We start from the raw sequence: 22,263 nt of genomic DNA, 5'->3' as shown, positions 1-22,263 counted from the left end.
TCATCCAGTTATTCTGAATTGAGAACAACACCGACCTTTGGCTCAAAAAAAGGCTATTCAATAGTCTAGCTGTGATACTAGAATATGTGAAAGTTACCAGTTTTGTCTTTATAAAAAATGCATCAGGATTCTTTGCATGTTTCACTCTGAGTGTTTGCTGTTGGCAACAAATGGGTTTCTTTCTGGCAAAATGCTGACTATGTTGAAATTCACCTGAAGCTTATGTGTATTTTACCTTCAATTGCATTTATAGATCGATCCTCTTGATTTATAAAAGAGAGAAAATTAAAAAAAAAAGATTTCAGAGTCACCAATCACCAGTGTTCCTCACATTAGCCACTGATATCGCACATTCACAGTCATTTTACACTTCAAGGACATGTCATGACGCAGCAAAGAGAGATGAATCTTGCTAAAGTGCAGGCTTGATTTATGTGTTTCTGTTTCTCTGATAGACAGACACATATTGAGTGTCAAGGGCACTGTGTGACCTCTTTACGGTAACAAACTTCACCTCAATATTGATCCTCAGTGTTTTACGGCTGATTGAGCTGTACCTTCTCTTCTCAGCTGTAACATTCCTACTGTTCCTTAATTGCTAAAATAAAGTGAATGCTTGAAAGAAAGTGTAAAGGGCCTTTTACTCTCATGTCATGACCTCCACATGGCTAGCAGTGAAGAAAGCATCACGGAAGAACAATTTTATGGTAGCAGGAAATTGGAAAGTTTAATGTAAAACTAGTAAAAGCGAACCTGTCATTTTAGTATTATTTATATACTAATCTCAGCCACAACCCCCCCCCCCCCCCCCCCCAAAAAAAACTTATACAATTTATTGATTATTTTAATTTTGCTTTTATTCTTAAATTTTGGCTTTGATTTTACTTTGAGTTTTAGTAATGTTTGTTGTCTTCTGTTTAGTTTTATAAATATTTTAATAATACTTTAATTTATTTTTTTTATTTTGGTTTACTTTTATTTATTCAGTGTTAGTAATTTTAATACTTCAATTTATTTTTTTATTTTAAGTACAGAATGCAAGATTTAAGTTTCTGTTATTATTTTTTTATTATTAAACAAATGATGTAGAAAATCTTTTATATATATTATAATTATTTGATAAAGCCCATGGAAGGCTCAGTACACACTGCTGTGTGGCTGCTATTATTTATATATATATATATATATATATATATATATATATATATATATATATATATATATATATATATATATATATATATATATATATATATTAGTGGTGGGCATAGATTAATTTTTTTAATCTAGATTAATCTCACTGTGATCTTGAGATTAATCTAGATTAATCTAGATTAAAATGGCTCATTCGAATTCTGCCGAAGGCATTCAGAATATGTAAGTCTTTGAGAAGGGGTTTATCAAGCTAGGTGGTGCATTAGAAAAGGGGCTCATCTCCTGTTTCCAAAATGCATCACAAAGTGTTTTTTTAAAAGCTGTAAAATAATTCCACATTGCACAAGTTGCAAACAACCTTACGCCTTTTTCACACATACTCCGTCTGCAGTGCGTATGCGTTGCATATTTTTTTACGCACCCAAGTTAACAGATTCCAGCTGCGTTCCAGGAGCGTTGCGTCTGCAGCAGTGCAGCGATCGTTTACGTACTGAGTAGCGGACTGCAAACGCATCCTGTGTTAAAGCACATCGAGTCTGTGCTGCACCACATACGTAATGCACACGGACTGCATACACACTGCATACGCACTGCAGACGGAGTATGTGTGAAACACGCATGAGCAGGGCCGTAGATAGGGTTAAAGGAACACTCCGACTTTTGGGGACTTTAGCTTATTCACAGTATCCCCCAGAGTTAGATAAGTCCATACATACCTTTTTCATTTCTGTGCGTTCTGTAAGTGTTATTTGACGCACCCACCGCTAGCCTAGCTTACCACAAAGACTGGATGTAAATGGATAATGGTAGCATAGTAATCCCAATAAGTGACAAAATAATGCAAACATTTTCCTATTTACATGTTGTGATCTGTATAGTCACAGCGTGTACAAATAACAAGGCTATTTGAGACAGAGACCATTTTTAATTGTATAAATACTGGGAACTATATTCTCACTAGGCGTAGGAGCACAGCTAACGTTACTTGGGCGGAGTGGTTAGCGCACCACACGAGACGCCCTGTTGATGATTCCGTAAACAAAACAAATGTGACTAACTAGCTAGACGGGACTCGTGATCATGGCTGACTTTGAGGAATTGTCAGACTCAGAGGAATTTTACTGTGTATAAAACCAAGATCCAGAACCATATAGTTTTGAGCCAGAATACACAGACGAGGAGTTACAAACTTTGGAAGCTGTAAGACAAGATTCCGAACATGGCACTGTTACAGTATGGCTAATGTTAGTCATCTCAAAACATAACGGAACACTTACCGCAGCAACAAGAGATCCAATTTGTCCTGTCTTTATCGATGGGATGGCTGTATCCTTTAGCACACGTTTCATGGTCCGTGTGGCAACTTGCATTTTTTCAAAATAGTCGTCTACAGTAAAATGTTCAGAGCAAACGAAATACTTCGTGAAGGTGTTTACAGGTGTGTTTGGATATATACCCAGAACAAGTAGCCATCGATTCATCAGGTCAGCGTTTTTGGTTGGAATTCTATGAAACATCAAAGTATTACCTGGTCTCCCCTGTTTATTGTCGCAGCTCTTTACAATACAGCGAACACCCATGATTGTAAACTATAAATTTAATATCTAGTAATTGCTGACTCTATTAATCCAACTCTGAGCGAACGCTCTGCTACTCAGCACGGCGCGTCTCAGGTGCTGCGCTAATCACTCCGCCCAAGTAGCCACTCCGCCCAAGTAACGTTAGCTGTGCTCCTACGCCTAGTGAGAATATAGTTCCCAGTATTTATACGATTAAAAATGGTCTCTGTCTCACATAGCCTTGTTATTTGTACACACTGTGACTATACAGATCACAACATGTAAATAGGAAAATGTTTGCATTATTTTGTCACTTATTGGGATTACTATGCTACCATTATCCATTTACATCCAGTCTTTGTGGTAAGCTAGGCTAGCGGTGGGTGCGTCAAATAACACTTACAGAATGCACAGAAATGAAAAAGGTATGTATGGACTTATCTAATTCTGGGGGATACTGTGAATAAGCTAAAGTCCCCAAAAGTCAGAGTGTTCCTTTAACGGGGACCCGGTGAAGGTTGTACCTGTGGGCCCTTTGAAATTGTTTAATTTGTATGTTCGTTTATTTTTATTTAAGTTTTTTTTTAAGATTGTAGGTGTCAAGGTACAGAAACCAAATAATTAAATGTAAAATAGCACTGGATAGTCTTCAATGTAAAAATTAAATATACAATCAAACCTACATTTATTCAGACACCTTCAAAATTGTTACAGTTTTGCTATATATATCAAAAATTATATCTGGTGTCTGAATAATTTTTGGTTTGACTGTTAAAACTACAAAGTAATTCAGTCAAGAGCAGTGAGTGATTTTCATTTTCATTTTCTTGGATTAACATTACAGCAGCCAGTAGCTAAATTAGGCACGGTCACTTTAAGAGACAATGAACGCATCTAATATAATAGACATCCCATTTTTTTTTCCTCAACTGTTTACTTTCACTTTAGAAATAACTGACAGTTTTTTCGAGCATAATTTCCAAGGTGGATATTTTGACATAGTTTGTATGTATTTGTCGGCACAAGAGCAAAAATAAGTAAATTCGATGTTCAAGTGTTTTGAGACACCTTTCTCTGCGTGAGCTCTGAACACCAGAACACCGCGAGTACTGAATTGGGCTCTTTCACATCTTTTTGTTTGTTCAAACTGCGATTTTTATTTGTTCGTTCAAGTGCAGGAGGGACTTCGAGGAGAACTTCGCAGAAGAGAGCTCAATTCAGTGTCACTGTCCGTGATACACGGCTCTTGATCTCTCTCGTGCAAACCGAATACAGCGCGCAAGTAACCAGCTACTCTGTTCAGCTTTTCGGCGTCATGTTTTTGGATGCTTTAATGTTTAAATCGACAAGCGGTAAGGCTTAAAAATATGTGAAAAATATAAGATTTCATGACGATGCGCAGCAGTGGCCCGTCAACTGTCCTGAGCATCTTTTTAGGCTGGCCTCAGCCAGTCGGTTATATAAAATATAAAGGTGAAAGTCATCATAGCTTGCTTAGTATAGACCCAGCTCCCAACCCAACTTTGAGAATAGATTAACAGCGATATTTTTTTTATCGCCCGATAAGAATCTCACGTTAACGCAGCACGTTAACGCCGATAACGGCCCACCACTAACATATATATATATACATATATATATATATATATATATATATATATATATATATATATATATATATACTGTACAGTACAGACCAAAAGTTTGGACACACCTTCTCATTCAAAGAGTTTTCTTTATTTTCATGACTATGAAAATTGTAGAGTCACACTGAAGGCATCAAGGGCTATTTGACCAAGAAGGAGAGTGATGGGGTGCTGCGCCAGATGACCTGGCCTCCACAGTCACCGGACCTGAACCCAATCCAGATGGTTTAGGGGTGAGCTGGACCGCAGACTGAAGGCAAAAGGGCCAACAAGTGCTAAGCATCTCTCGGGGGAACTCCTTCAAGACTGTTGGAAGACCATTTCAGGTGACTACCTCTTGAAGCTCATCAAGAGAATGCCAAGAGTGTGCAAAGCAGTAATCAAAGCAAAAGGTGGCTACTTTGAAGAACCTAGAATATTACATATTTTCATTTTTTTCACACTTTTTTGTTATGTATATAATTCCATATATAATTCCACATGTGTTAATTCATAGTTTTGATGCCTTCAGTGTGAATCTACAATTTTCATAGTCATGAAAATAAAGAAAACTCTTTGAATTAGGAGGTGTGTCCAAACTTTTGGTCTGTACTGTATATATATATATATATATATATATATATATATATATATATATATATATATATATATATATATATATATATATATATATATATATTACTATGAGGTCCAATTATTAGTACATGCTTTTTGTGCCAATAAAACAGTCATAATACAGTTTTTCAATCCTTATGGGTTTACAGTTGGGTTCAATAAAACATTCAAACTCAAAGCCTGCATCACAGTTCCACAACATAATTTGTGCTGAAATGTCCTGCCACTACAACAGGATTTAACCATCCAGCTAGGTTCTTCTACAATCACCCCATCAACATTCAGAAATCTTGTTGTAATCTTTGATGATCAGCTGTCCTTCAAAGGCCACATTGCAAAGTCTGCTCGATCTTGCTGGTTTGCATTGCACAACATCAGAAAGATCAGCCCTTTCTAACAGAGCATGCTGCAAAACATCTTGTCCAGGATTTTGTCATTTCTAGGCTGGACTACAGCAATGCTCTTGTGGCTGGACTTCCGTCAAGTACAATCAAACCTCTATAAATGATTCAGAATTCAGCAGCACAACTGGTCTTCAATGAGCCCAAAAGAGCCCATGTTACACCTTTCTTTATCTCCTTGCACTGGCTACCGGTTGCGTCTCGCATCAATTTCAAGACATTGATGCTTTCATATAGAACAGCCACAGGCTCAGCACCGGCCTACTTCCACTCACTATTACAAATCGACATCCCCTCCACAAGTCTGAGATCTGCTTGTGAGCGACACCTCATGGTACCATCACAGAGAGGCACGAAATCACTTTCCAGAACATTCTCGTTCACCATTCCTGGCTGGTGGAATGATCATACCAACCCGATCCGTAATGCGGAATCCCTGACAATTTTCAAGTGAAAGCTGAAAAACCCTTTATTTATTCCTTCCCTTTTTAGCTTATACTTACAGTATTTGAACGATGCCTGAAACTTGGTATTACGAGCACTTCCTTTGTCTGTTTGCCTCTTTAAGAAGAATCACTTTATGTAATCCACAGTTGTAAGTCGCTTTGGATAAAAGCGTCTACAAAATGACTTAATGTAAATGTAAATGTTAAATGTGCTTCACAAACTGTTTAAGTTGAACTTAACTGATTGTGAACCTTATTGCAAAATAAATTTATCCATAAAATAGACATCAGCTCTCACTTAACTTTAGCCACATTTGGCAGGTGAACAGTTTAAAGCAAAGCTTGTGAGTCTTTCCAACTATTTAATTTCATTAAAAGCAGAAACTCACACATTTTGTCTGTTGATTGAGGCTGTTTGGCAGAAAAAAAGTATATAAAAAGGATAACATTCTAAAAACGCTGATTCTCTGCAGATCATGCATACTGGGTGTTTTATTACGTGGATATTTCATCCAAAAATGAACAGGAGTATGAGTTTCTTTCTTCTGCTGAACACAGATATTTTAAGATATTTTAAAGAATGTGAGTAACCAAAATGTTGATGATTCCAACTGACTTCCACAGTATTTTTTCCATACTATAAAAGTCGATGGGGTCCATCAACTTTTTGGTTATACCCATATTCTTCTAAATATCTTATTTTATGTTCAACAGAAGAAACTCATACAGGTTTGGAACAACTTGAGGGTGAGTAATTGATGACAATTTTCATTTTTTGAATGAACTATCCCTTTATCCCAGGATAACCACATCTGAAATTCTACTCTTTGGAATTAATTCATCAACTCTCACATATCTTGCAAGCAGTACAACGCAAACCTATTTAACACAACTTCAGTTTAGCAACTATTACTAAAAATTGGCTTGAAACAAACTATAAATATGAAAAAATGCCCCAAACCATGTTTTACACAGGATTATCTGGAATTATCAGTTGGTTATGAGCAAAAGCAGGTTAAATAAAGAGAGTGTTTGTTTGATGAAGGCATGTTTAGAGGGGTAAACAAGACCGTAAAAGTTGGCAGGTCTGAGCATCTGGGGCTCTACAAAAGCTGAGATGTGGCCTGCAATTACCCTGGCGTACAAATGTGAGTTAGTCATACCCAAACCAACACAAACAATGCTGCGAACATTTCATGCTGCTTTTATCCAATTCACTCCAGAAAAGTGCCACTCAAAGAGCAGCATGCTTGTGCATCTGTTGCCATATTTGTTGCCATGTGTAAGGCCTTGAAATTGAAATCGAAATACCATTTCAGCAACATGCAGTGCCAATAAAAAGTCAACACCCTCCTGCTCTTCACATCCTGAGAATTATTATTCATACCAAAACAACAACACACAGACAATTTACAAATTAAATTACGAATAAAAGCTAATTTCGATGAAGGTGAACAATCGTTCCAAGCAGATTTGTGAAATAGGTCTTGAAAATTTCCAGTTAGGGCAAGGATTTAAAAAATCATGCCAATGAATATATCTCAACACACTGTAAAGCTTCCTATATACAAATGTGACCGAATGTAAATCTTCTCAGAACTGGCTGTCCTCCAAAACTCAGTATCCAGTGTCGGGACTTGAGCCCCTGCCCCTTTGAGGTCCGACGCTAAAGTGGACCGGTCTGCCCTCGGTCCGCAATTTCTTCAGAAGGAAGGGGTGTGCAATATGAAGGTTTTTGATCATGGATGATAAAAGAATGTCTCCAAGATCTGCTTTTGAAGAAATATGGTTTTGTTGTGCAGCGCACGTTCTATCAGCTGCAGTTCTGGTGCCGCTATACTGCAACATGCAGAACTGTCGCTCCCTACACACAGCATATTTCATATTTCGTCTTGTCTCGTCTGACGAAATTAACACTACTTCATTCATGCCTTTGGTTTACACGCACTCATAACATTAGCACAGAATCAGTTCAGAATCAATCACCAAAAGAACCAGTTCGGTTCAGATGTGCTGTGTGTCAGTCTGCTTCATGCTGAAACACGCATGCGCAGTATCATCAGCTCCTCGGTTCTCAAATCGGATGCATCCGACAGAAACGGTTCTCGGTTCAGTGTACTGGTAATGCACCTGGTTCTTGACTCAAGAACAAATCAATCTTTCATTTGTTTACTGGCTCGGCTTGGTGTTCATCTTCAGTTCTCTCTTCACAGCAGTTCAGTCAGTGTACTGTTTGAGTAAATGAATTACTCCGGGATATTGGTTTATTTTAACTCAGAGGGAGTGTCAGCCACGTTAAAAAAGATAACACCTTAAGTAATTTGTGGATTAATGCTCATTGGAGACGCGAACCGTTTCAAATGATTCAGTTCGAATTGGTAAACTGGTTCAAGAAGAACCGGATAAATCGAATGATTCATTCGGAGTGAATGCGCTCACAACAGAGAGGGAGGAGTTACAAGAAAGAATGTGAGGACAAAATAAATCTATATAATTTTATGTTTGTAGTTTATTTAGAATATATTTAATTATCCCACAACATAATTTAATATCCACTTGCGAGTGCAGTTAAACAGTTTATTAGGAACAATCAAAGCTGACTTTCAAACTGAATTTTTTGCATCATTACTCCTGTCACACAATCCTTCAGAAATCCTTTTAACAATCTTATTTTCTACAAAAAAAACATTTATTGTTATTATTATCATCATCATTATTATTATTATTATTAATGTTGAAAAGAGCTGAGAATATTTTTTCAGTTTTTTTAAGGGGGATAAATTGAAAGAACAGCATTGTTTGTTTCACTTTTATTACAGTTACATTTATTTGAAATCCAAATCTCAAATCCTCAACCACATCACATCTTTTTGGGGTGAATTATGTCTTATTCCTCTCATCGCGAAGCAAACAGTAAAAAAACAGTAAAAAAAAAGAACAGTCTCGCTGTGTTATGGGTGTATTCAAGCCGCACGCTTCAGTTTGAAACATTAGAATCTGAATAGAGCGTTCAGCGCGGGGGCTTGGTCACATTAGAAGATATTGAAGGGAGACGTGAAAAACAGACATCGCGTTGTTTTCATATGAATTACTTTATTACAGAATATTTGTTTTCGGCAGAACTTTAGTTTAAAAGTAGACATGTCAGGCTTTCTATAGATATCTCTCTCATGTCTCTTCGTTGAGTATTCACGGAGTTACAGTTCAATTTAATGACGTGTTTGTAAATGAAGATCAGTGCAGACAAAGGCTGCAGACAGCACACCTTGTTTGTTATCTTTATTTTATAAGTGCACAAAGTTCTGTTGTTATTATGTCTGTATACAAAAAAAGTAAACCCTTTACAGATTCGATTGATGTATTGCTCGTATGTGTACGATCAAAACTGAAAGTGTAATTCAAGTTCTTTTCGGGGTTATCAGGAGAAAATGACTCATAACGCATATACGCGTTAATCGACTCAAGAGGGTTAATGACATAATTTTCCTTTTTGGGTGAACTAACCCTTTAATGTAACAAGCTTTGTTTTTATTATAGGGATATTAGTTTGGCTGTAATGCTCACACAGCTTGCAAAATAAAAAAAACCTACGTGACAAACAATCATGATAAAATCATGATAATTCTTAAAAAATTCTTACCCATCCCCCCAACCATCATCCTCCTTGTAATGCCATTTGCCCCTGCCCCTCCAGAGGTCTGTGCACGCCACTGCAATCAGTGTAATACATACCACTGTTCAAAAGTTTGGGGGTCAGTGAGAGCATGCTGCTCTTTGAGTGGCACTTTCGTTAAGTTTAAAAAGTTAAATTGAATTTTACACATTTCAAATGAATGCTATTTTTTTACTTTCTATTCATCAGAGAATCCTGAAAAAAAGGTATATATCACAGTCACAAAAAAAATATCAAGCAGAACAACTATTCAGTGATGATGAAGAAGTGTATCTTGGGTAACAAATCAGCATATTAGAATGATTTCTTAAGGGTCATGTGACTCTAAAGACTGGAGTAATGACTTGAATATTCAGCTTTAAAATCACAAGGAATAAATTACATTTTAAAATATACTGAAATAGAAAAATATTTTAAATTGTAATAATATGAATTGTAATATGTATTTTGATCAAATTAATGCGGCCTAGGCCCGAATAAGAGAATTAAAATTAAAGAAACATAAAAAAAAAATACCACACCCAGACTAGAAAATGACTAACAAAAGAACTTGAACTGCTGACTTCAGGAAGTAAGTACATCACCTCTGGGTGATACTAAAATTGGTCTTGAATTTAATAAAATGTGTCCCTTCATTTAATATTCACAAATCAGCCCTTAGAGAAATAGAGCTGTCTGGACCATCTCTGAAAAGATTAAGTGAGACCTTCTAAATGTAGATCTGAGATGCTGAATATTCACAATTGCTTTGGATGAATGATTAGTACAGAGAAAGGTGTATTTATGGAATGATACATGAGCATGTAATGAGGGTTATTACATATTCATACAAAAGAGGAAATTGAATATTAGATTGTATGATGAGGTGAGACTGAAAAGAGAAAGACTGCAACAGAACAATCGACATAAACCCCCCCCAAAAAACCCCAGCCAAAACTGAAGAAAGATTGAGGCTGCAGAGAGGAAAACAGGATAAAGGACATAAGTGACAGGAAGTAAATTGCTCCGAGCTACAGACAGAAGGATAAAAGGATAGGGGAGGGAAAAACAGAAGTGTTCCACTTAGACAGCGTCCTTGGAGAATGCCTGATGCCTGTCGGACAGAAGGGAAAGGAGGAGTGTGAGTGTATGTGTGTGTAACCCAGGCTGACCGGTGTACTCCGCTGTTACACATGACGATGTGACACGCTCCCAGGCGGCTGCAAAGCTCCGAGGCCACGGTGAGCAGCCCGACTCCAGACGCTCCACAGGCTGTGAACTGGCACGCAGCCGTCCGCCGACATGAGATAAAATTTTCCATCAGTCTGTACAACTCATCCAGAGCATTCAGAGGACGCATCAGCTACAAAAGAAAAAGAATAACATTGCAATAACATTACATGTCAAAGGAATAGTTCAACCAAAAAGGATAACTCTCTCATCACACTCTGATGTTCCAAACCCACGGTCTGAAAAATCAAAGTTCCAGTAGAAGAGTTTCACAGCAATAGCATAGAAGAACCAATTTTTTCTTAATACAAGGAACATTTAATAATCCAAAGACCCTTTTTCCACTCTAAAGTACCTTTTGTGCAAAGCAAAGGTTCCATGGATGTTCAAGTTACTTCGTAGAACAAGAGCTTTTATTTTTAAGAGTACATATAATTTGCCTTCATCTGTGAAAATCAGCTGGAATCCTTTACCATACAATGACAGTTCATAGTGACCAAGCAAAAATAAATGAATGAATGAACAAACGAATAAAAAAACTAAAAACGATTAAACAAATAAATAAATAAATAAATAAGAGAGGTTCAGCTGATTTGTATTCTATAATTCAAGTAATACGATGCCGTGAAATCTTCTTAAGTGAGCTGCTTGACTTGACGTGAACTGTTGTGAATGGATTATTTAGTCAGTGAGTTGAACTCGAGGAACGAATCAGTCTGATTCCTGAATTAATCAATAGGCTTGTTAGAGATTAGCAAGAATCGCAGAATGCGCAGAACCGATCACCGGTGATCACCGCGAGATGCATGCCGGTTAGAAAAGTGTACGAGTTACGTCGCCTTGCTTTGATGTCATGCTGACGTGTGCCAAAAAACTCTCTTGACGGCGAGGCGGCTGTGTCGGATTGAGCAGTAGAGTGCAGTTGCTCTCCACCGACTGCGCTGTTCAAAAGCATGATGGGAAACGAATGACTGACAACACAGCTTCATGCTCATTGGCTGAGAAGGTCAACTGATACATTTTCCCTTTATTCGAAGAATTAGATTACCCATTTATTTATTTATATTTACATGTGAACTAAACAAAAACAAAACACGCCTAGTGAAGTTAAGAATTAGGACATGCGTTTATTTTATTTAAATGTTCTCTTAATTAGAAATCTTCCTTGTAATTTTCACTTTATTCTATTGTATGTTTGTGTGAATTAATAAATCAATCCATTAAAAATATACATGCACACATACATATCTAAATGGGCTGTTTAGCCATTATGCCTCATCTTTGTGTGGTTTCATCTGAGAAGTATCAGGGTCTGTCTTAAAACGAGGGAAGAAATTCTGAAGACTTGCACATGAAATGGTGGCAGAAACCTGCTTGTTTTCAAACATTCTTCTAAATTTCCTCTTTTGTGTTCAGCAGAACAAAGGAATTGATGCACATGATGACAAAACAGTGGTATTTCGATTACATCCACTTTGTCTGTGATAAAAAAACGCGAATGCGATCTCCTCCATTGCTGACAATTGCAGGCGACAAAACAGCGAGATTCAGGAAGTGTCCGACTTCAGAGGTCTTCTTTGACCCCTCCCCTTACTGCAGCCGCCTACTCTCGCCTACATTTCAGGCGAGGCAAGGCACATCTCAAACAAGCCTATCTAGCTTGTGAACTGTTGTGAATGGATCATTTAGTCAGTGAGTTGAACTCGAGGAACGAATCAGTCCGATTCCTGAATTAATCATTCAGTCTAGCTTGTGAACTGGTTTATCAACTGGTTTATTTAAAATAATTGACTCAAAGGAACAAAATAATTTGCAAACTGGACTGATTTGTTTCTTGGATTCAACTCACTGACTCACAAATCATTCTCGAATGAACTGAGTGACTCTGAAGATTTTTGAAAATTCACCTTTTGTTGTTCACTCAAAAAATAAGAACATCTGGGTTTGGAATGACATGAACGTAAGCAATTAATGACAGAAATGTCATTAACTCAGCAGGTTCCTTTTTTCATTATTTAGAATCAATAAATGCATTCAATAAATAACTAGCTTCACTGCCGTAAACACAGACTTCCCACAAGTCCGCTCAGATCCTATAGTAAGTGATAGCACATACCTTGTCCATGAAGGCTGCTTTGGGAGCTGAGCTGTGGGAAAGGTTCGATTTATCCAGATAAAAGGCCCTATGGATGATTAATACAGACATACAGGTATTAGTGTAAGCAATGAACATTCAAAGACCAATGATTACATATACAAGTTACATGTGTTGTGCTGTAAAATATAATTTTGGATTTAATTTACATAAAAAAAGCTGGTTGCAAGAATTCTTTATTCTACAAACAAAGCAACTGGGAACTCTATTTTGAAACAACACATATCAACAGTACTCTGGGATTCATTCCAGATGTCAATTTCTGCCTGCAATAACCATAACGGACATAGGTGGCAGTAAAGTAGTTGAAAGAGAATGAATGTGACTGTTTTCTGGTCAATACAAATATGTAAAAAAAAAAAAAAAATTAAATAAATAAAATAATAATAATAATAAACTTAAAGCATAATTGTTTTATTATTTATTTGAAATTATTTCTATATAAATAATAATCTTTTTTTTTATTTCATATTATTTTATTTTGTTTATACTGTATATAGTATATGGTTGATAAGTATGGGCAGACTAGCCCAGAATAATCTCATTTAAATTTTTTGTTTTTAATTTATCACCCTTTTATTGTAAATATGCAAAATCCTGCCTATTTTGTAGTGCTGGTTCTCTGGCATATTGAAGCACATGTTAATTGTCAAGATAAATTAATCTGCCATCTGCACCCAGCCGGGGAGAAATTTATCACGATAATATTCTCATTTGATGCAACATTAATAATTTTGTTAAATATTCAACGATATTAATCCTTGACTGATTGGGGCATATTATATGGAAATGTGAAACTAGAAGTGTGGCACTATTAGAGACTATTAATACAGTCGAATGATGTTTACAAACGCAGGTATTCTCTCTCTCAAAGAAATAAATGTATCATAAGCTGCCATCATAAGATCCTACTCACCCTGCATAATAATTGAGGCAGTTCACGTTAGTGTAATGGAAAGCATTAAACAAAGTTCTTTAGAAGCATCCGAGGCCATCAGCTTAAAGCACTAAGATCTTTAAACACGAATTCCACTGATTTACAAAAGCACCCAACATTTGTTGCAAAGTGCATTTCAATGCTCTGTAATACAAAGGGATGTATGTGATCATGGTATACTAGTTTCATTACCAAACTTTTGAATGGCTTTGTAAATATTAGTAAGTATTAACATTAATAATAATTATTATAATTATTATTATTAATATCCCATTTAAATGTTAATTTTATTATATTTATTTGTAAAGCAGTGAGAAGATATGATTAAACTTTTCTAGTATACACACATACACACACACACACATATAGTATATATATTTTTGATATTTACTGACCCTGACTACAACATAGTGTTAAAAAGAAAAAAACAGAGAGAAGGAGACGAGGCAAAAAGAAATTGAACTCTGTAATTTCAGTCAGGAAGATAAATGCCTCGCAGACTGCCGACACAAGACCTTCACAATCCACCAGTTCTGTGCCGGCTGCTTGATCATTTATGTGAAGTTCCAGCCTCTGAAGTCCATGTCACCCTTCCTGCAGATGGCCTAAAGTCTCAGAGTAAGCCATGGCCACATCCATCAGCAAAGTCTCCAAAGATGTCCTTGCCTGGCCACATCAGAGCAGGATTTTAAAAGTGCTATGTAACCCAGGGGCACACCGAGTTTGAATGAAATCTATCGAGGATTGTTTATGAGAGAAAAGTATGAAAGCCACATATTATTATAAACACAATTTATTATGAGGGGGTAAATAAAGAACAAAGTTGTGCTATGCCAGTAAAAGTTGGCTAAAATCCTAAGGTCATCCAAGATGTACTGTAGATTAGTTTGTTTCTTCATCATAACAGATTTGGAGAAATTCTGCATTAAATCACTTGCTCACTAACAGATTCTCAGCTGTGAATGGGTGCCGTTCATCCATCTGATAAAAACATCACAATAATCCTTAACTGATTGACAAGAGCACAGATTATCATTTAATGTCTTGTAAATTGAAATAAAGCTTGCTCCAGTGGAAAAATAAATAATAATACCTGTTAATAACAATCTGTTAATTGATTGTTGATACATTTGTGAGCAGGTGAAGTAATGCAAAATTTCTCCAAATCTGTTTCAATCAAGAAACAAACTTTCTTTTTTCACACAAAATAAAAAGGTTTGAACTGTTCCTTTAAGTCACTGTGATTCACGACCTGATTTTTCTGCACCAGTACAGTTTGATGTAGTGTGCCTCTCACTTCAGACTTTGACTAAAGAGTCCACTGATTTAAAATAATAGCCTGCTGTGCCACTCAAAGTACCACGCACCAGACGGGCAGAACGGGCCTTAACGCATCACAAAACTAAACATCCAAGTCTGGCAGGCTCAAGCAGCACCAGATGAATCTGACGATTTATGTTACTAGGTCAATCGCCCATCCGCTGTTCAGTTTCACGGCAGAGACACCAACTCATGCCAACACTTCACTACTGAGAACACTGAACTGACAGGGGGTGTGTTTGAAGGTACATGTAGGGGTGAGAGATGTTCCCACAAAATACCATCCTACATTTTTTACATTCATTTTACAGTTTTATATTTTACTTCAGTATATTAAAATGAATACAATTGTACTGTACATGCCACATATTTTGAAATACACTGAACACAATTATAAATGGAACACTTGTTCTTGCCCCCATTTTTCATGATCTGAACTCAAAGATCTAAGACTTTTTCTCTGTACACAAAAGGCCTATTTCTCTCAAATATTGTTCACAAATCTGTCTAAATCTGTGTTAGTGAGCACTTCTCCTTTGCCGAGATAATCCATCCACCTCACACGTGGGGCATATCGAAATGCTGATTAGACAGCATGATTATTGCACAGGTGTGCCTTAGGCTGGCCACAATAAAAGGCCACTCTAAAATGTGCCGTTTTATCACACAGCACAATGCCACAGATGTCGCAAGTTTTGAGGGAGCGTGCAATTGGCATGCTGACCGCAGGAATGTCCACCAGAACTGTTGTTGGTAAATTGAATGTTCATTTCTCTACCATAAGCTGTCTCCAAAGGAAGAGAATTTGGCAGTACATCCAACTGGCCTCACAACTGCAGACCACATGTAACCACACCAGCCCAAGACCTCCACATTCAGCATCTTCACCTCCAAGATCATCTGAGACCAGCCACCGAGACAGTTACTGCAACAATCAGTTTGCATAACCAAATAATTTCTGCACAAACTGTTAGAAACCATCTCAGGGAAGCTCATCTGCATGCTTGTTGTCCTCATCAGGGTCTCGATCAGACTGCAGTGGGGTCCAATGATATTACAGTTTTTCTCGATTGCTAACCCACCAATGACACACCCATCAGAATCCCAGATAATATTAAAAATGGCCACAGGTGATTATTTGCTTTGGAAAATGGACCCCAAGAGCAGAAAGAGGTTGGAAACAAAAGGGGAAGGGGCCAAAGAACACTTGTTCCTGTCAAAATATGGGCAACAGTAGTTGACCATGTTCTTGTGCATGGGATAACCACGAGGGAAGCTTGCCAACGAGTTCAGCCAAATGTGAACTGAATCACAGTCGCATATATCATTCAAACGTTTAGAGAAGAAAACAGGCACCTGATATTTGTCAACGACACTGTGCAGTAATCTAATAATTTAGAAATATTTTATATTTAGATGAGAGAACCTTAATATTTATTTTGTGTACAGTACTGTATCAAATGCTGTACATCCTTAACTCATAACTGTCAAATTGATTTGTTGCTCAGTATTAGTTATTCTTATATGTAGCCTACTGTATTTTTGCAGAACTGAGAGGTGACTGCCTGGGGAGGCAGAAAACGTATGGTCATTTCTTATAACGCAATTAGACTTCATGAAATTCAGAGAAGAATTATTGAAGATCAACATGCCTTCATTTGATCTTATACGTATTTCTACAATTGACTAAATCCTGCATCGTAACAGACTTCGAATGAATCAAGTATATAGGGTGCCTTTTGAAAGGAGTTCAGAGCAGGTCAAGAATCAGCGAGTGTATTATGTGCAAGTATTAAGTTTAACTCACTAATATGTAATTTACTGTAGTGCTGTGATTTGACAATGTACTCTTACAGGTAAAGGGATTCTTATTGCTTACTGAACACATGTACTGTATTCAAAACAACTTTTCGCAGAACATGTTCAAGTTTGATGGCAGAGACACTCTGCATGAATGGCTGGGTTTACAGTAATATAACTAAAAGGAGGAGTAGGGGGGTAGAACATTATTGGATGGTGTGCCATTGTGGAGGTCCCTGGCCAGCATGGGGGCAATGTGACACTGTGCGCTGCCATCAGTCACCATGGGGTTCTCCACCATCATGCTACCTTGGGCCCTTACAACACACAACATCTCTTGGATTTCCTTAAACATCTTTTTGGTTCCAGCATGAAGCAAGGGATCCAGCATACTCCCCATTCCTCAATTCCTTTTTCTGCATGGCTGTTGAAAGTTTATGATCGAAACCTTTATGGGAAAACATATTGGAAACAATGGAAGAGGCCTGTGGAGACATTGCTTAGAGTCAAGTAGCGTAAAATGTTATCAAAGGTAGTGCATAACAACAAAACCCCCTGTACTGTGAAAAGGATATCTGGTTCTGGTTGGCTTACTGCGATTAAAGGCAACTATTCATGCAGGCAAATGTAATCCATTAAAACAGAGGACAGTGTTATCTATATTAGAATGTGATCTGCTGTACTGGTCTGTGTGTGGTGAATGTGGGTCCCTCCTGTAGGAGTCGTAACTCAGCAGTGGTCTTTACTTTAAGGCACACTGAGCAGTAACTGATGGCCTGTGTTTTCTCTCCATGGGCTCTTGTGCGAGACTTTAATGGAAATGCTGGAAAGGATCCAAGGATGGGCCAATCTCGCAGCACCTCTGTTCTCTGGGTCTAAAAGCAAATTGCAGCCACCGTTTCATCTTAAACCCTAAAGAAAACATCACTTTTGACCCTACAGTATTTCACAAGCATTACCCAGTCCCAGTGTGCTTTTGGGTCTTTAGGGATGATTACACACTGATGCATGAATACAGTGTGCTTCACTGGGACCATGATAGTATATATATATATATATATATATATATATATATATATATATATATATATATACATATACAGTACAGACCAAAAGTTTGGACACACCTTCTCATTCAAAGAGTTTTCTTTATTTTCATGACTATGTTTTGGAAATGTTTTTTTTTCTTTTTTTTTCTTTTTTTATTATTATTTTACACCCATGGTCTAACATTTAATTTAAGTTTGGCTAATATTGTGACCTCTGCCAGTGTGGTTTGTTTTTATTGGGTTTCTCTGAGTTCACCATTGCATCATGGTCATTATCAGGTTGCCAGGCCATCATGGCTTTAAGTCGACCAATAAATCTATAAATAGCACTGTGCCTCAACTGCCATCATGACCCAAATCATGACCTCAACAAACTTTAACTAATTACAGATTTACAAACATGATGTCATGGTGGTTCCTTCCAAGCTGGCACAAAAGCACTCTTACAGACACACACACATATATTTTAGCCCATGTTTAAGTGTCTTCCCATTAAGAGCAGATCGCTCAACTGATTTCAGCTCTTACACCAACTTCTAGACATGTTATTAGCCAAGCGTTGAGTTTTTACCAGCTGATAAGTACAGCCATTAATCCAGCTGTCTAACACACATCCCTCATTGCAGAAATCTAACACTCGTCTAGAGTGCTACAAGAACGAGCTATCCATCTGTATCAAACCCACCACATCCACATGACTCGCACCGCAGAGACCACTACAAACAAGTCACACTTCAGTAACTCAGCAAAAAACAAAGAACTTAGATGTCAAATTAGAGAAAAATCTAGAACTTAGATTTCAAAGAGTTTAGATTTCAAATCAGCTGTGAACGCCTTGTTTAGGAGAACAATCAAAAACCAAGTGTATTTTTAGTCTACAAGCTCGTAGTATGAATCTAACAATCCGCAGAGCTTGAAATGAAGCCCAAATGACTTAAAAGAAGCTGGCTGGCTCTTTTTGGCTGTTCCTCATCAGAAAAATCAGTCACCACATACAGATCAGTTGCCACATCAAGGTCTCAAGTGTATTAGTGACTTACTGGGTGTATTAAGAGCAGTTTTGATTCCACACTTTGAAGTACTGTTTATGAAAGGGAAACTGAGGATGAACTCGATATGAACTGGACATAAACTTGACTTAGAAAACGCTTCAAAACTACCAGATGAGACATGGATTTGATTAAATGTGCCAACTGTAATCAAACTATTTTAATTTCCATTCCACATGAAAAGGAGTACTGTGCTGTGTCCAAATGTGCTTCCAAGGAAAAAAAGACACAAGTGGAGCTGACATCAACTCTATGGGCTTTTTCAAAAGCTGCAAATATGAGCTAATGTAGTTTTGAATGTAGATTTGAATGTAGTACAAATGAAGACATATTTACAACAAATAAAGGAGTAGCTCTGAAGCATATCATATAACCACTTCTGCCAGTCTACCTGTGTCTCTCAGTCTACCTGTATTCCAGCTGCAACTTTCAAACCACTTTTGTCAATTTTCATTCTTGCTATTTCTGCCATGTGATCTCTCTCTCTCTCTCCCTCTCTACGATACATATATGACTGTGTATAAAAAGTTTTGTTTGTACTTAAAACAAATCTGCCATAGCATTGCAGTGTTACTTCCCAAATAAATTGATCCGTTAAGAATTTGTAGACATTTTAGCCAAACAAGACAGTTTCAGCAGCCACTACATAGTCTTCATCACATGATCCTTCAGAAATAATTCTAAAATGCTGATTTGGTGCTCTTGAAATATCTTTCATTCTTATCAGTATTGAAAATGTATATATATTCATTTCTGAACGGAAGTGTGTATATAAGTACATATCGGTTTTAGGATATTACATTACATACATTTCCATATGTTTGTATTTCTGGCGTAATGTTTTAAAAGGGTGCTTAAAAAAAAAAGGACAACAGCAAAAGTTAATGATGAAACTAAAAGCACATTAAAATCAGTCAATCATTGATACTTGAATTTATATTAATTTAAACGGAAAGGCACATAATTGCAAAACTCCCATTTGCATGAGACCTGACGTGTTTGTTTTTTTTCTGATCAGGTTAATTATTTGATGATTGCAGTGACCTCATCAGTCAGTATAGAGACATAGCCCATGCCCAAATATGTTTTTATAAGCTGTTGACCCCCCCCCCCAAAAATAAATAAATAAATAAATAAACACAACAAAATAGAAATAGAAAATAGTAAATAGAAAGTCAGTGGAGGGCGTTGGATTGTTTTCCACCCCAGTGGGCGTGGTCTTCAGATTATGTCGCGTTGTGCTCTGTCTCTATAGGCTGACTTAAATAAATTCTGGAGATAATACATGACTTCAAGATCTCCTTAAAGATGTAAACACGGACACACTGACTCCAGTGTAGTTGAAATTATAGCCCAAATATTTCCTGGCATATGCTTAAGATGTTTTTTTGTAAAGACAGATGGTGGGTCTTTGTGGTAAGACCGCTGAGTCAATCTGCTGGCTTTACTCTGATGAGCAACAACAGTCATGTCAGAACTAATGCACTTCACATTTGAACAGCAATATACAATACGTTTCATCTGGGTTCAATGCAAATATGCCTTTGTTTCATCATGGTGATGCTAAAGTAACATATATCTATAACCAGTGTTGGGCAGTAACGTGTTATTTAGTAACGCATTACTGTAATTTAATTACTTTTTCGGTAACAGAGTAATCTAACGCGTTATAATTTTCAAAATAGTAATTAGAGTACAGTTACAAGCCGAGGTCTCTGTACGTTACTGCTGCATTACATTGCTGACAGAATGCAGTGTTTTATAAACTAGAGATTGTAAAAAAAAAAGGATGTAGCACACGCAATGTCAGGTCAAGAGCCAGTGGATCAGAGACCTTCTCCCGTGATACCCGACGCAACAGAGTGCATAGGTAATAGGTGATAGGTGTGTGCTGGATTCGGGAGAGTAAACTGATTGACGGGACCACAGTAAAATATAAATATCTAAACATAAAATATCTAAAACAAATAAATTGTTATTCATCTATTGCACAAAAGCAACATGAACTAATATAAATTGTAAATGATAAGCAGGCTCAAGTGTATGCAGAGTTTCTATTTAGGCTATAACACGTGTTTGCAGCGTTGAGCAATGCAGTGCTGAAATTTGCATGCTCACGTTTTCTCTCATTATAAACACACAAAATGAAATATTAATTATGCATATATTTATTGTATAACAGAGATTTTTGAGATTGCATGAACTGTCTGAGATGTCTTTTAGAGATTATAAATGCACTGCTCTTTGCTTGCATTCTGCCAAACCATGCCTGCAGCAGCCGCTTGCTTTAGTTAAAAATAACAGTGTTTTGTGAATTTTGATGCTTTAATAACACATTTTTATCAAGAGCGTGTATGCTGGGATTTCATAAATATCATAGAGAGAAGGTAATGTAACTAGTAATGTAACTAATTACTTTATTTAAAGTAATCAGAACAGTAACGTGATTACTTTTAAAAGGAGTAATCAGTAATTTTGTAACGAGGCTGCCTTAAGCAGGGATTGAACCCGGGTCTCTGGTGCACCAAGAGTGAATTTACTCACTGAGCTACTCCCAGACTGTTAAACCCAAGAGCGGAAGAGCAAAAAGGCCAAGGGGCTTGAATCTTCAAAAAGTAACAATAATCTTTACTAGAAAAAACAAAGTACAAAATAAACGTAGCAAACTTAGCTACCATTAAACAAAAAAAGACACAAGGGTCCAAAAATACAAGCACAATCAAACTTAGCAACTGGATACACAGGAAGCATAGGCTCAAGACTGAACACAATAGCAGGGAACAAACAGACTTATAAAAGGGTCAAACACAGGTGTGAGGAATCAACGCTGATGAGCAGAGCCCGGGACATGGTACGGGGCGATGACGCCCTCTGGAGGAGCGGAGAGACCATAGGGCTAGAGTTCATAGGGCAAGAGCCATCTGCAGTTCTGGAGGGAACATGACACAGTACTCATTGAGAGTGTCCCCTGCAGGCCAGGATGAAAACAGCAATGCAGATATGAGCCCATTACAGGATCCCCTCTCCTAGGAACGGCTCCTGACGTTCCCTAGATTGACTCCTTGGGCTTGGTGAAAGTCTGAGATGAGAGCCTTATCCAAGATATCCCGAGCTGGAACCCAGGTCCCCTCCTCTTGGCCATAACCCTCCCAGTCTACCAAGTACTGAGCCCTTCCACGTACCCGGCGGTAATCCAGCAGCCTGCGGACGGTGTACACTGGCTGACCATCAATCATGCGAGGAGCTGGG

The 22,263-nt window shown here is 37.4% G+C and overlaps 1 protein-coding gene across 1 annotated transcript in view; it reads right to left on the bottom strand.

The window, feature by feature from the left end:
* LOC132123818 (phosphatidylinositol 3,4,5-trisphosphate-dependent Rac exchanger 2 protein-like) overlaps window positions 1-22,263 on the bottom strand; it is a 141,764-nt gene that overhangs the window by 11,001 nt on the left and 108,500 nt on the right. Inside the window, exons 36-37 of the mRNA XM_059534496.1 lie at window positions 12,821-12,887; window positions 10,647-10,837 (exon numbers count right to left, since the gene is read on the bottom strand). Coding sequence (XP_059390479.1) covers window positions 10,647-10,837; window positions 12,821-12,887 — 258 coding nt within the window. The remainder of the gene's footprint in view (window positions 1-10,646; window positions 10,838-12,820; window positions 12,888-22,263) is intronic.

The sequence above is a fragment of the Carassius carassius genome, chromosome 42 (genome assembly GCF_963082965.1).
Source record: "Carassius carassius chromosome 42, fCarCar2.1, whole genome shotgun sequence".
NCBI lineage: Eukaryota > Metazoa > Chordata > Actinopteri > Cypriniformes > Cyprinidae > Carassius > Carassius carassius.
Note: the sequence above shows the minus strand (reverse complement) of the source record. Positions and strands in the feature narration are given on the sequence as shown.